We start from the raw sequence: 15918 nt of genomic DNA on the forward strand, positions 1-15918 counted from the left end.
TTCTCACAGACGTGGGTGTGGTGAGATAAGGGTTTGGTAAATGACCTCTCAAGGGTATGACAATGGAGAGGAAGAGAGTAGAGGAATTTGTAGAGTCTCTTTAGATGAAGATTGGGGATGAATCAATCTTGTATTTCTCTAGGGTTTTCTCTCACAAAATTCTCTCTGGAAGCTCTCTCAATATGATGGGTATAAGGGTGTATATATAGTAGGGTGAGAAGGGAATGCAAAACGTCAGTTTTTGCCAAACAGGGCAAGTTGGCGACTTGATCTCACGGCTTGGCCAAGTCGCGAAATCAAGTCGCGACGTAACGGTCTGGCCAGACTGGAAATTTTGTCCTGTAGCGTGACAGCTGGCGCGACCCTTCAGCTTCCCAGTGTGCCTCTCACGTGACTGCCTTTCGCGACTTGCCAGTCGCGAGCCACCCGCGAGTCCTAGTCGCGAGACTCTGTTTTTCTTGCACACTCTTGAGCTTTTCTTCACATCTTCTCACACACTACCCTTACAATTTTCTCACTTAAATACAGGGTTACTAAGTGCTAAATTGCAAGCAAATTGGTCACGGAATAAAGCCAATTAGATGGTTGATTAAATTCAACCTTACAAATGTTATCTACTTTATGTTGTAGTTTTGACCAAGCCGAGGGCTATTAGAATGTCAAGGAATTCCATTTCAATGAGCATTTAGGATTGAGTTTTGTCCTATTTGTGTTGGTTGCTACTCAACCTATTTGTACAGTTGTACTTAAGAGAGTTTGATCACCTTCAAAACTAATTAACAAACTATAATGGAAGGATAGAGAAGGGAGACTTTAAAAAGTGAGATGTTTGTATCTTGCAAAAATGAGTTTCAATTATCTTTGTAAATGTGGTATACTTACGGATATAATGGTAACTGAGAAGATGTAAAATTAGCAACTTGGCATGGTTTGAACGCGTAGAAAGGAAGAGAGTGGAATGGTGGGTTTATCTTTGAGGATTAATGTCTTAAGGATGCGAATTTTCAGTCATATGTACATAATCCTTTGGAGAGTAGATTAGGGGAGCCAAGCTCATTTGGTCTTGCTAAATATATTTTCAATGTTTGATTTACTTATTTTCTGCAGACTTGAGGCCATGGTTGTCAAAATCGCAATCCGGATTGTAAAATCGCACGATTTTACGATCTCACCTCACCAAAAAGTTTAAAATTGTAGCAGGATTGCAAAAATGGTAGGATCGTATGTAAGATCGTGTGGGATTGCATAGGATCGTAGGATCGTATGGGATTCTACCGATCTTACCGATCCTACCATTTGGCTTGATTTTTTTTTTTTTTTTTTTTAAGTGGAATTCATTTGGGTAAGATAATCCACCTAAATCCACAAGCCCAATGGGTTATCAGAAGCCCAATAATGAATTGAAGTCCCATATTTACCTATATGTCAACATAAAATCTCAAAAAAACCTATAGTACTTAAGTTTAACATTTTCAAAAACAAAACCTAAAATATTTAGATGATGAAATTGGATATGACAATGACAGTGATTAGATTAGAAGAACCTTAGAATGAAAATTCTCTTTTGGATTTCATATTTGTAATTAGCTAGTTTACGTTAAATTGAGAATTCTCTTTTGGATTACATATTGTAAATTTGTAGTTAGCTAGTTTTTATATGCTAATTAGCCTAACTTATTTTGGATTTGGAACTCAGAATTTGGAAAACATTTTCCATATGTGTAGATAATATTTTGGTACTTAGTTACTAATTAAACATGTACTGACCTTTTTAGATACATCATATCAAAAGTTAAATATATTTTGTTTCGTCAGAATGACATAAGAAGGATGTAGTGTGTACAAATTACATTTTATGATGCAATATTTTTTTTAATGGATGGATTCATATTTTAAGTGATTATATAACATAAAAAGTCACTACCAATAGGTTTTTTGCTTAAAATCTGAAAATAGGTAAGATTTTACGATCCACGATTCGATCCTACGATCCACGATCCTACCTACCTCCTACGATCCTACGTAGGATCGACTAAAACTGTTGGAACGAACTGCGAAAAAAAAAAAAAAAAAAAAACTTATTAATTAAGAATTAACTCTGCTTATCAAAAAAAGAAGTGACTCCCAACAATTTAGTTTTGTGAACAAAAACACATTTTGTTAGTATTTTCCATTACAATTACTAGATTTAATCATATATACAATGTGTGGATGATCATAATGATATTTCAAGAGTATTGATTGTGTGGAAAAATTTATAGGGAAAAACACAATTTTGATCACTACATTTTAGGATCACAATTAATTTGGTCCATATATTTTGGTAGCAATCAATTACCTGTTATTTTCAATTCATTAACGAAAAATGTTTATGTGGCAAATAATTTGCATTGTTGGCACAAATGACGATTATATAGCTTTTAAAATAAAGAAATGTTATGTACACAACATTTTTACAATATTAAAAACTTTAAGATAATATTAAAAAGTTTTAGTCAACAAAAAAGTGCCATGTCAGCTAAAAATCTGAAAAAAAAAGAAAAGAAAAAAAGAACAACCAACTCTCTCGCCCCTATTATTTCTCTCTTCAAAAAATCAAAGATCAGATCAAAAATATATTTTTATTCCAAACTGAGATTTCATTTAATTCAAAGATGAAAGTACATTAATTAGAAAGACAAAGAATGTACAAATTGTAGAACATACAATACCCCAAACGGTTACATACCCTTCCAAATTTGCGTATTGGTGTTCTTCATGCCATTTATACTAGTTCATGAGCTACCTTGTTATTCTCTTGCCAGGTGTGCTGGAAATTGGCAAATTGGAAAGCCTTGAATAATATGATTAATTGACCTCAGAGTTTATGGCTTGATTCATAGTTAAAGCATCGCCTTCAAAAATTGCTTACGAAACTCCTATTTCTTGAGCCAACGTCACCATAGATCTATGTAGTTTTTTTACACAAATCCAGCTAAAACAATAAATCTATGCTCTGTCAATGAGTGAGTAACAGAGAGATCCAGCCAAAACAACAACAATCAGAACCCATATTAGTTGCTGGGTTCGAAAGAGACAGAGGTGGGTGGGTCAGCCACAATGGACCCGTTCCTGAACAAGGGATTGAAGGGTTTTACAAGTGGTAAAGGTGGTGGTGTGTTTGCCTATTGCAGTGGCTAGACTGGTGGTGTTGGTGGGGTTGCGATGGCAGCTGGGAAGAGAGAATGAGATATTAGAGGAATGAGAGGAGACGTTAGAGAGAGAAAGATCTGGATTTTTTTTTTTTTTTTTTTTTTTTTGCTTTTTTAAAGTTGACGTGGCTTTTTTTTTTATTTTTTTTTATTTTTTTTTATGTTCAGTAAAATTTTTAATATTAATTTAGAAGCCACATATGTACACCATTTGCCATATAGGCATTTCTGTTTGTGAGTTAACGGTATGCACCAAATTAACTGCAAGTTAAAAATAATAGAGACTAAACTAATTGCTACAAAAATGTAAGGACCAGATTAATTGTGACCCTAAAATGTAGGGCCCAAATTAGTGTTTTTGCCAAATCTATATGTATATCACTTGATTAAATGCATAAATTTTTAATGGAAAATATTAGTAAAAGATTTAACATGTTAAAAAACTAAAGGGCCATAAGTTGTTTGTTGTTGGTTTTTTTTTTTTTGGTTGAGAAACAAGACATCAACTTTTATTAATCAAGCAAGGTCGTTAAATCAGCCTGTACAAATTGAAGAATATCTGGTGGCACTTCTTCCATCCAAACATTTAGATTTTGATTTAAAATTGCCCTCCTAGCTAGACTGTGGGCTACAATGTTTCCTTGATGACACACCTGGGAAAAACTAATGTCCATGAAAGCAAAAGCTAACTGTTGTGCATCCTGGATCAGAAGCCCATGAAGAGCAAGGGACGGACTCAGGTTTGAGAGCTCTTTGCAGATAGTTTCTGAATCACTTTCTATGATTGCTTGGGTAACGCCTAATTCCACTGCAAATTCAATGGCTAGTCGCGTTGCTAGAGCTTCAAATTGAAAGTTCAAGGATCAAATTGATACCCAAGGATGGACCTAAAGGGGGCTAAGGGGGACCGGGCCCAAGAGGGTCAATTTCATACTGGAGACTGTATTGGTTTGGCCAGGGGAATGAAATAGTTTGATACCTTAGTATTGGTCTATTTTTTCGGGGTTACCGCTATTTTATAAAAAGTTCGAATTTGGTTAGGATGGAGTGTAAGTTTTACACTATTTAATAAGAGATTGTCACATCACATTTTTACTTAAAATTCTATATATCCTACCACACCTAATATCATCTCAATAAACTCCCAATTTGGTTGGATTCATAGATGGGTATTAGAATTTATTGGGTGTGTTTGGACTTATTCTTAAATATGTGATAAGATGATGTAGCATCTTTAAATTGGAAGATGTAAAACATGAGAAAAAACTTAATAAAAGGAAGTTAAGTTTGAATTCATCTTCATGTGACTGGGTGTTAGACACACAAAACAAAAACAAAAAAGTTATGAAATTATTTTATTCAAATAAATTAATAAAGGGGCTGAAGGGCCAAAATGGCCAAATACCATCTTTGGCCAAAATATTTTGCAATTTTCTAATTTTTTAAAACTTGAGTTTGTGAAACTTGAGTTCCATAAAAAATGCCACGGTGGCACCCACTGACTTGGAATTTTTTAATTAAAAAACTCCACGTGGAACTCGAGTTTAAAAAACACGAGTTGCTTGTAAATAAAACTTGAGCTCTAATAGGTTACCCAAATTGGAGAAAATCAAGGATTTTAGATTGAGAAGCTATTTTTGAGAAGCATCCCACCACATCCCACCATATCATGCACGTTGATCTCAACACCACAATCTGCCAAATGTGCTAGTAACATAAACAACATTAGGTTCCAAAACAAAATTACCAAATCCACAAAGAAAAGGTTCTGACAAGGATTACCCAAACTGAGAATCAAGTCATATCAAACCAAAGACAATGAGTTGAACCATAGAAGAGCATATTGGTACCCAAGGAAGGAAATCTGGTGGCAACACGACGATTGAAGCTACGACCGGTGACTAAAAGGTGTGTCAATGGGTCGTTGGAGAAAGACAACTAAAACCATGATGGAATCGTGGTTTGGCAACGATAGAATAATGTGGTTTGGAAACTAAAAACTCAAAAGCTCAGAACTTCAATTTATTTATTTATTTATTTATTTTATTATTTTGTGTGTATGTGTGTGTGTTCCACTAATTGCAAAATACATGTATTTGATTTTTTTTTTTTCTGATTATTTTATTAGTAAAGTTAGACTTATTGTGATGGTAACATATGTCTACTTTTAACCACGTGTTATCATCGCAACAGGTTTAGTGCATTGAAGACATTATTCCTAAGCTTTACCCTATATATTAGTAAGAACCTTAGCCATAAATTATTGTTTAAGATTTTGCCATAGAGCACATTTTTTAAGAACCAATGAGATTCTCTTTATTTAACATTTCACCTGTCGCCAAAATGAAAAGTTTGCATGTATTAATTTATTGCCATTAGTTAATTACTCAAATGCATGTACTCATTTTTTATAAATACTGCCTTGTAACCCCATGCATATGCATGGATACACCTAAAGATATATAATAAGATGCATAATATAATTCCTATATATATAATTTAAATACTATTGATAGTCATTTTTATATTTTGTTAACTCTTTTAAAATTTTGTAAGGATATTAATAGGTATAAAATATAAGTTGTCCATATTTAAAAAAAAAAAAAATTGTGAAACATTTTTTTTTTTTTATGATTCATTTATTCTAGACTTTTTGGTTTTCGTACTTAATAACTCAATTCGATGAATGTTTATTTTATGATCTTACATTTGATTTTAAAATTAAGAAATAAAACTCTTTAAAAATAAATAATTTAAGATACATGACGCAAAATTGAAACTCTAATTTAGAATTATAATTTGACTTTCTCTCAGCTTCACCTATTATTATATATATATAGATAGATTTTCTAAGTATTTTTATAAAATGATTTATATAGATATTTTTATATTAAAAAATTATAATTACTTCTCTCTTAGAGCATTCTCATCAATGATCTCAAAAAATTTAGCATTCAACATCTCAAAAACCTATTTTATTTATTTTAACAACCCATGTTACAATACACCCAACATCAAAGGTTTTATATTTTTTTTTACCACTTCATTAATTAAAGAGAGAGAGAGAGAGAGAGAGAGAGAGAGAAGAAAAGAGGAAAGAGAGTGTGTGAGTGTGTGTGTGAGAGAGAGAGAGAGAGAGAGAGAGAGAGAGATATTTTAATTAAAGCAGTATTAAAATATTATTATATTTATAAGATTTGAGCTACAGTGGACTATCATAGATAGCAGTCCACTGTAGCTCAGATGCTACAAATTTTAACACTAACACATTTGTTGTAGTGTGCTTTTTTGGAATGAGATGATAAAAAATAGCATTTTAGCTTTTAAGAGCTTTAATGTGAATGCTCTTATGATTGCCCCGTTGGGAGGTATCCTACCTAACATACTCCCAATTTGAGTTTGGTTCTAATTAATGCCCCAAGTTCTAATCCTTCCAAGTAATGGCAGAGTCAAGTTTGTTTATTTGTTTTTTGATTTAATTTAATTTAAGGGGTCAAGTTAAATATATCAATATTTTTTAACCACAAAATAACACACACCACACATACTTCAAAGATAACTTTAACATGATTTATTATAAATTTATTTTCTAGTATATAAGAAAATTCAATCAAGTCAATTTTAAATAATTCAAAACAAATATTTTCTTTTTATTAAGTTGTGTAATTATCATTTAAATTATATTAATCACAATTAATATTCTTCAAATTTTTTTATTAAATAAAATAAAGATTACACATTAGAGTTAAAACGATAATTTTACAAAATTAAAAGTATACAAAGCAATTAATTTTAGATAAATTAAATAATAAATTTCATTTTTATATGTATTAACACATAAAATGCATGGTAAAAAGTAATAATAATGACAGAAAAAAATGAAAAAAATTAAGTGGAAAAACAAAATGGAAACCATTAGATCTCCCAAATTTTTAACCATAAAAACCATTGCATCTTTTCTTCTAATAGTAATTGGAGAAAAAAAAAAAAAAACATGCATTCTAATATCTCTAACTATAGTTAGTAATCCTGATTAAAACTTAACCCATATAAAACGACTATGGGTCATTGGTGGAACTCTAATCTATATATATATATATATATTAATAGGTAAAACTTGAGAAAATCTAGCTAGATTCTACGATTGAAGTCCAATTTTGTGCCATGTGTCCCAAATTATTTATTTTTAGAGAGAGTTTTAGTTCTTAATTTTAGAGTCAAATGTGGGATCACATCATAAATATCTATCCAAGTGAGTTATTGCATACAAAAACCAAAAAGTCTAAAATTAATGAACATAAAAAATTTAAAAAATTAGACAATTTATATTTCTTCCTAACAATATTCTTACAAGACTTTTTAAAGAATTATATATATATATATATATATATAAGAATGACTATTAATAATATTTAAATTATATATATAAGAATAATACTATGCATATATATTTTAAGTATATCCATGCATATTCATGAGATTACAAGCTATAGTTTTAAATAAAAATTAAGAATATGTTTCAAAAAAAAAAAAGATGTAGAAAAGGTACTAGTAAAAATTTGATAGATCAATTTTAAAAGTACAATAAATTAATATATACGTATATAATATTCACAAAATGAAAAATATTTTCTTTTGAAAAAAAAAACTTTTACAAATGAGATTTACTTTATTTTGTTTTAGGATATATCATGATCATCTAGATCTGCTAAGATAATCTATTTGGTAGAGTTCTTTAAATCCTCATCTTTCTTTTAGAATAAAATGTTCAAATTATGCAATATCATCAATTTACTGAATATATGTTTTAAACACTTCTAAAATTAATGACTTATCTTTAGCAAGCAAGAGAGAGAGAGAGAGAGAGAATATGAAAACATATGAAACTCTTTTTTAATAATTCTAAATCATTGTTGCATTTCAACTAAAAAAATTAAGTAATGCCCCAATAAAGGTTGAGATATTTGCACTACAACCTAAGACAATCTTGATGCAGTTGATGATGCAACACTGTTGATGCCTCAACTCCCTTCCAAATCAGCAAATTCCCTTCCAATATTTTCTCTCTTTGTATGCTGAAATTTTATTAACCTGAAGCCTCCCAATCCAGCTAGAATTCCTTGGATGATATGGCCATTCGATGCAACCATTTCCTCCTAATTCATCGCTTGAATAAATCATTAATACTTTAAAGGGATAATTACACATAACCCACTTGTGGTTTGGGCGAAAATCACTTTGCCTACCCGTGGTTTGAAAAGTATCACTTAACCCACCTGAGGTATGTTTCCGTCACTCTCCATAACCCACCTCAGTCTCTGCCGTTACAAAAACACCTTTTAACCCTAAAACAGAACCTAACGAGAATCAAAACACCCAAAACTCAAAAACTATTCAAGAGAGAGACCCGAGGTGCGATCACTTGTTCTTCGTGGTTTGGAGCATCTGGAGCGTCGGAGGGGAGAAAACACTTGTTTTGCATCATTGAAGCTAGGCAAGGTATGTGTGACTGCTGTTCATCGCGACCCACCCACGTATTTGTGTCTGTTATTGATTTAGGGTTTCAAATTTTGTTCAAGTGCGAACTTACTATGTGAAAGTCTAAATTTGTACTTCCCAGGAATCGTGTTCTGTTAATATGTCTTCATCAAGTGGTAATTTCTCGAGTTCATGTGAACATATGTGCAATGAGAAGACTTGTGTTTTGAGAACAAGTTTGAGTTTGTATAATTTTGGGAGGTTCTTGGGTTGTAGCTGTTATAAGGTTGGTCGTAAGTGTCCTTTCTTTGTGTAGCTTTTTAACCCAACCTATCCTCGTGGGAATAAAACTGCACCTTTGGCTTTAGAGAAGATGTCTAGGCTTCAGAGTGCTCTCCAACTTGCCAATGAGAGGGAAATGACAGCTCTGAAAATGGCAGAAGAAGCTAGGAAAATGGCAGAAAAGGCTCTTGAAGAGGAAGCCAAAGCCAAAGAGAGGGAGAGAAAGGCTCGAGCTGTCTGTGCAAAAGTTAAGGAAAAAGCCATGTTTGCTGAAGAGAAGCAGAGAATGTGGAAGTCTGCATGCATTTTGTCATGGATCTTTTTTGTTATTGTTATGCTGTTGTGTTTTGGCTCAATTGAGTTCTCTGGAGTGAAGAGACCTAGATTGTTGCCTGATGTAGTTAGTTGGTTAATAGAGATAGTTATGGCAATGGTGTTAATGAATTTGCATTGTAATAGTACTAGCCTACTGATGTAATGTTTTGATGTGTCAATGAATGAAGAATTGGTCAATTATTGAGTATTTTGTGCATACCATAACAACTATTCAATGAAAGAAATATTGGTCATGCCACTAGTTTGTGGGCATATAATGAAAGAAGTATTGGTCAATTATCAATGACCTGTGCATACCATAACAACCATTCCACAATAAAAACTTCCATACACTATATTGGAAAAATATACTTGGACACAATCTGTAGTAGCAATAAATAAACTTCCATATAATTTAGTTTGAACAAATAATGTCAATTATCAATAACTTGTGCATACCATAACAACCATTCCACAATAACAACTTCGATACAATCTATATTGGAAAAATATACTTGGAGACAATTTGTAGTAGCAATAAATAAATTTTCATATAATTTAGTTTGAACAAATAATGTCAATTATCAATGACTTGTGCATACCATAACAACCATTCCACAATAACAACTTCAATACAATCTATATTGGAAAAATCTACTTGGACACAATCTGTAGTAGCAATAAATAAACTTTCATATAATCTAGTTTGGACAAATATTGTTCCATACATATTGTAATACCACAACTTCCATGTTGGAGTGTATTGTACCTTAATTACAAAAAAACACATTCCAAGGCCAGCTACATATATATATATATATATATACACACATATATACAATACATATAATTCCTCAAAACAAGGTGATTGTTTTTTACACTAATTGATAATTACAAAAAGCCAATAGTGGTCTTCACAAAAAAAAAAAAAGGCCCACATGTTCCCACTAGCTTTACTCCCAATGCTGGCATGCGTACCCACTAGCTTCATTCATTTCTTACCTTTACTCTTTCCTCTTTCCACCCACTGAGTTCATTTTTGGTGGCCTTTATGCAACAAGCTGTCCTCTAGTCCTCACACCACAAGTGCTCCTATTTGCATGTGAAGGCTACAAAATAAAAAATAGGTCCACTTGTTAAAAAATATCCTAGTCTACACAACCATCCAGGAAAGAGGTTAGTCAACCAAGTTACCTGTGAAGAACTTGGTAAGGTATCCCAAGTCTCCCTAGGTGTGTGAAACTCTAGCTGTGAGGAAGAGAACCATCCTACTCTCCTGTGAGATGGCCTAGGTTGATTTCCTTGCTGTGAGGATGAAGGCTGAGTGGCAGACATCATGTTGTAGGTCTGGGTAGGCTGCTGGGACAGTGGCTGAGGTGCAGGATTAGGTGCAAATCTAGGTGCAGGCTCCCCTCCTCTTGCCTGCAACAAACCCCAGTTTCAATATAGTGTTTATTGTAAGTTTAAAAACAATTTTTTTTTTCATTTAAATCCTAATTACTTATAGCCTTTTCTCTTGCAAGTCTCTGTCTCCTCTGCCATGGTGTCTCCCCAGTGATGCCAGCCTTGCACCCTCTTGAGTTATGCCCTTCCTTTTTGCATTTCCCACATCTTACAGGTCTGTTCAGCCTACTTGCTTTGTAAGGGTTCCTAGGCTCATCAAAAGCCCTCTTTCTTTGCTTGGGTGGTCTACCTGGTGGTTTGTATATGTGAGGTGCTAGGGGAGCAGGCTGTCCAGTTTCAGCCCATTCTGACTAGCCAGGCATGGGAGGAAGTACCTCCTTGTATATCTCCATGTAAGTTTCTTTGAAGTAGCATGGGTGGGTATAGTCTTCTGGTGTCTCAATGTTTGTATAAATGGTTGTTATGGCATATTTGCAGGGAATGCCATTTTAGTCCCAAAACCTACAGCTACATGTCTTCTTCACCAAATCAACTACATGCCTTTCATATTGACTACCTACCTCATAAAGGAAACTCCCAGCTGGAGTAGCACTAAATGGCTTACTTTTAACCTTCAATTTCTCCAACCTATCTTGTATGCTTGGACATAACTTTCCAGCATACTTCTGTATCCCTTCCCTTTTTGTGTAAAGCCTAGTCATAAGTCTAACCCTAATCCACTCCAACATTGCCAAGATAGGCTTGTCCCTAGACTTCAATATCATTGCATTAAAAGATTCACTCAAATTATTTACCAAACAATCTGTTAAGGCCCTAGTACTGAAGTGTGACCTTGTCCACTATGCAGGTGCAATGTTTGCAAGATACTCGTATGCCTTTTCATCCAAATCCCTTATGTACTGCATGCATCTCTCAAACTCCCTTACTGTTCTGGCAGCAGCACACCTCCACAGTGCATCCTTTAGGTCTAATCCCTTGTGATCAACTTTGAAATCGTTGTAGATGTGTTTCACACAGTATCTATGCTCCACAGTAGGGAATAGTGTCTTTATTGCAGATATAAGCCCCTGCAAATAAGCAAACAAACAAACAAACGAAGTTAGTTCAGCAAACAAAGTAAACTATTCAAGTGTAACTGAACAAAACAAAACAAAACTTGCATACCTTTTGCCTATCAGAAATGAAGATCAACTGAAGCTCCTCTGGCCTCCCTATATCATCAGCAAAAATTTCCAAAAACCATATCCAAGACTCCCTAGTTTCTTGTTCCACAACAGCCATGGCTACTGGAAAAATGTTGTCATTTGCATCCTTGGCAGTGGCAGATAAGATTTGCCCACCAAATCTGTGCTTTATATGACAACCATCTAAACCTATAAATGGCCTGCATCCACCTAGAAATCCTACCTTCTGAGCATTGAACCTAACATACATCCTCTTAAATTTTGACTAGAAAGTCTCATCAGCCATTTCTGTCTACAGTATAACTCTACTCCCTTTGTCTACAGTGGTTATCATTTGTGCATAATCCCTAAGGACACCATATTGCAGTTGCTCATCTCCATTGATCAAATCCTTTGCCTTTCTCTTTGACCTATACACTTGTTTTACACTTAGGTCAACAGATAAATTTTGCATCACATGGTTGTGTACACCACTCACCTCCCAATTTGGATTTTTGCTAAAATCCTCAATGAACCTCTTAGCAACATAAATTGATGTTGCTTAACTGTTTTTAAAAGTCTTGGGGCAAGTACAGTCATCAGTTAAGGTCTTAATTTGAAATGTTAGCTCTCCACTTATTTGAGATGCATAACATCTCCACCCACACCCATTCTTGCAGTGACCTAATATATTGGTCCTCTCATTAAGCTTGAATTTGATGTCAACAGATTTTTTGACTGCATACTCCCTCAAAGCAGCTTTGAACACCTTTGCATTAGAAAACTTCATCTCTTTCTTCAGTAGAACCTTATGGAGCTGAGTTTTGAGCAGCAAATATATCATCACCAAAGTCATCCCCCTCTAGGTCTTCATTTAGCCAATCATCATCATCATCATCAAGCCCATCATCATCTCCTTCAACATTCTGTTCTTCATCTCTTGCACCAATCTGAACATCCTCAACATCTTCTTCTTCATCATTCTCATCATCTTCATCATAATCACTATCCAAATCTATTTCATCCCTTACTGCATCACCACCTAAACCACTTACATCACCACCTACATCACCACCTGCATCACCACCTACACCATCTGCCACACCCCAAGCCCATCACCACCTACACCACCATCTGCCATACCTCCAAGCCCATCACCACCTACACCATCTGCCACTCTCCCTCCACCACCTACACCAACATCTGCTACTCCCCCTCCATCAGGATACTCAACTGCCAGTGGCTCCACATTTATTTCAGTATAGATTATGATTTTTCAGCTGGCCAGGCCCTATGAAGGGTAGTCATGTTTAAGACATCTGCATCTATTTCTATGTCTTTTAAATCATCCTGGAGATCACCTTCATGAAGTAAATACTTATATATACTGTGTTCTTTAGGAGCATCAACTAGATGGCATAAATCCCGAATTTCAAAGAAACTTAACTTGTCAGGGTCAATCTCTGTCAATAAACGTACAGACCCACCCACATATTTAATGGTTGGCTACTCCACAAAACATCCCCAACATGAATTTCAATGTCAAATGTGAAGTCAACCATCTGCAATTCAAATATAATTTGTTTACACACTGACATGTAGAAAATGACAAGAAGCCAAAAGAGACAACAAGACAACAACACACGGACAAAGGACCACATAAAGCACATCTAAAACCAAATTCCCAACAAATTCATAGGGACCACACTACCCACAGTTCACAAACAAGTGCAATCATTGACAAATAAACATGATTCTTTCAGGTATATGCATTATATAAACAACCATAGCAGTACATCTAATCCTAAGCAATTCTACATATAAATAGCAAAATGCACATTTAACATACAAAAAAATTTAAATGTGCAAATGAATAGCAAAACCTAACTACGTGGGTGGGTCATGATAAAAAACGTGGGTGGGCCTGCATGAACAGCAATCACACATACCTTGCCTAGCTTCATGATGCAAAACAATTTCCCCTCCGACGCTCCAGATGCTCCAAACCACAAGAACAAGCTGATCGCACCTCGGGTCTCTCTCTGAATAGGTTTGAGTTTTGGTGTTTTGATTCTCGTTAGTTCTGTTTTGGGGTAAAAGGTGTTTTTGTAACGGCAGAGACCGAGGTGGGTTAGGAGAGTGACGGAAACATACCTCAGGTGGGTTAAGTGATACTTTTTAAACCACGGTAAGCAAAGTGATTTTCGCCCAAACCACAGTGGGTTATGTGTAATTATCCCTTTAAATGAGTGTTTGTACAATTATATTTTCAATACGAAGGAGCCATTAAGTAAAATATACTTATATTTTAAATTTTTAATAATAAAATAGCAGGAAGGGTGAAATTTTTAAAAAAGCCATGGCTCCAGATTACGACATAAGAGCACTAGCATTAGCTCTTCTAAAAAATTTGACATTTAACACATCAAAAAGTTACTTTATTTACAATAACACATCTTTTCATAGCATTATCTCTCTCTCTCTCTCTCTCTCTCTCTAGCAACAACCACTCCTAGAACCCTCCACCACTACCATAAAACCCAAAATTGCAACCCAAGACCACCGAAAATTGCCCACCACAAGCTTTCACAAAACCCAAATCAAATCAAAAACCAATTACAAAACATAAATAAGAAACCCAAACAACCCAAATAATAAACTCCATCACGATTTGAGAAATTCATGGCGGAGAAAGGTGGCTTTGGCCATGGAGAAATCCACCAATTTGAAGTAAACCAACTAAAACCCACATCCAAAACCATCCAATCAACGCAACCCAAGTCCAAAACCCATATTTGCAAGGAAAAAAATATATACAAAAATCCCAACAATTTAGCAAACTGCCTAAAAACCTAGACCAGGAAGCAAAAACAAAGAAAAAAAATCGTGAGAAAATGAAGCTTTCAACACATGAGATCGACGAGCAGTGAAGCAACGTGATTGGCAGAGATTACCACAACCAACAACCTTACTTCAAGTGGCGAGAGAAAGAAGAGCGAGAGAGAGTCGGTAGAGAGGAGAGAGATATGAATAAAAAATAAGTAAAAAATTTAGAATAGTTGTCCATGCCTTCTCATATTTAGAACATTACTATAGTTCAATCATCAACGCTATTTTTTTTAGATTTGACACATCTGATGTAGGTAGATTTTTATTGTGTTTGGTGTGCTAAATGCTAAAATTTTAGCATTTAGCACATCTAATGCTAATGCCAATGCTTTAAGACCTTAGACTCAAAGGAACACAAAAAGGAAAAACAAGACCCAGGACAAGGACAAACAAGACCCAAAAATTATTGACTTACGATCTCTTCTTCGTCGCCATATCCAGTATCTCTCTCTCATTTTTCAGTAACATATTGACTTACGGTCTCTCACTCTGCTGTTGCCACAAGAAAGTCACCGCCATGTCGCCGAAGTCCCATTTCACTGATTTCCTTCTCCTCCCACTTCTTCTTCTTCTTCATTAAATAACCCACAAGCACTTTCTTCTGTTCTGTTTTAGTTTGGCTTTTCTTTTGTCTTTTGTCTTTTTTATCCTTATTGTTTTATGCGCTTGATAGCCTTAACCCAACTTCACTTCTAATAAGTTCCAAGTTCCAACTTCAACCCGGGCCAAAATAGCCAAATACCATCTTTGGCCAAAATATTTTGCAATCTACTACTATTTTCAAAATATGTAGCAATCTACCACAAAAACTCGAGTTTCAAAAATTTGAATTCCATAAAAAGTGCCACTAACGTGGATTATTTTAATTAAAAATGCCACATGAAACCTGAGTTTATGAAGCTCAATTTTTGTGCAATGTGTGTTCGGGGGCCTTTTTCAGTTGCTCGGCCACATGTTATCTGCTGGATTAGTGACTTTGCTAGGCCCAGGTTGTGTTCGGGGAGTTGTGTCCAGAACTCAACATTGGGCCACGTGGTCCAATGGCTACTGGCGTATTTTTAAGCCTACAAAATCATTAATGCCAAAGTCTAAGAATCATGATAATGGTTGAATAAATATATAATATACGTTTGATATAATAACTTTGATTAATAATTATAATAGTAGCTAAAATGAAGTAATATATATTTAAATGT

General features: G+C 34.5%; 1 protein-coding gene across 1 annotated transcript; it reads right to left on the reverse strand.

The window, feature by feature from the left end:
• Positions 1-12642: 12642 nt before the first annotated feature.
• LOC136071236 (phosphopantothenoylcysteine decarboxylase subunit VHS3-like) lies at positions 12643-15241 on the reverse strand. The gene is made up of 3 exons (XM_065782289.1): positions 15211-15241; positions 12977-13066; positions 12643-12929 (listed from the first exon to the last, which is right to left on the reverse strand). Exons 1-3 carry the CDS (start codon positions 15239-15241, stop codon positions 12643-12645), a joined length of 408 nt encoding a protein of 135 aa, XP_065638361.1.
• Positions 15242-15918: the final 677 nt, after the last annotated feature.

Source organism: Quercus suber, unplaced genomic scaffold (genome assembly GCF_002906115.3).
Source record: "Quercus suber isolate HL8 unplaced genomic scaffold, Cork oak 2.0 scaffold_296, whole genome shotgun sequence".
NCBI lineage: Eukaryota > Viridiplantae > Streptophyta > Magnoliopsida > Fagales > Fagaceae > Quercus > Quercus suber.

What these genes read in the sequence shown, in the direction of transcription:
- LOC136071236 (XM_065782289.1), bottom strand. Translation starts at nt 15,241, where the DNA reads ATGGCGGTGACTTTCTTGTGGCAACAGCAGA. An exon ending in TTTCTTGTGGCAACAGCAGA is followed by an intron (nt 13,067 to 15,210) that starts GTGAGAGACCGT and finishes AGCCACTGGCAG; the next exon opens with TTGAGTATCCTGATGGAGGG. An exon ending in AGGTGGTGATGGGCTTGGAG is followed by an intron (nt 12,930 to 12,976) that starts GTATGGCAGATG and finishes GGGGTGTGGCAG; the next exon opens with ATGGTGTAGGTGGTGATGCA.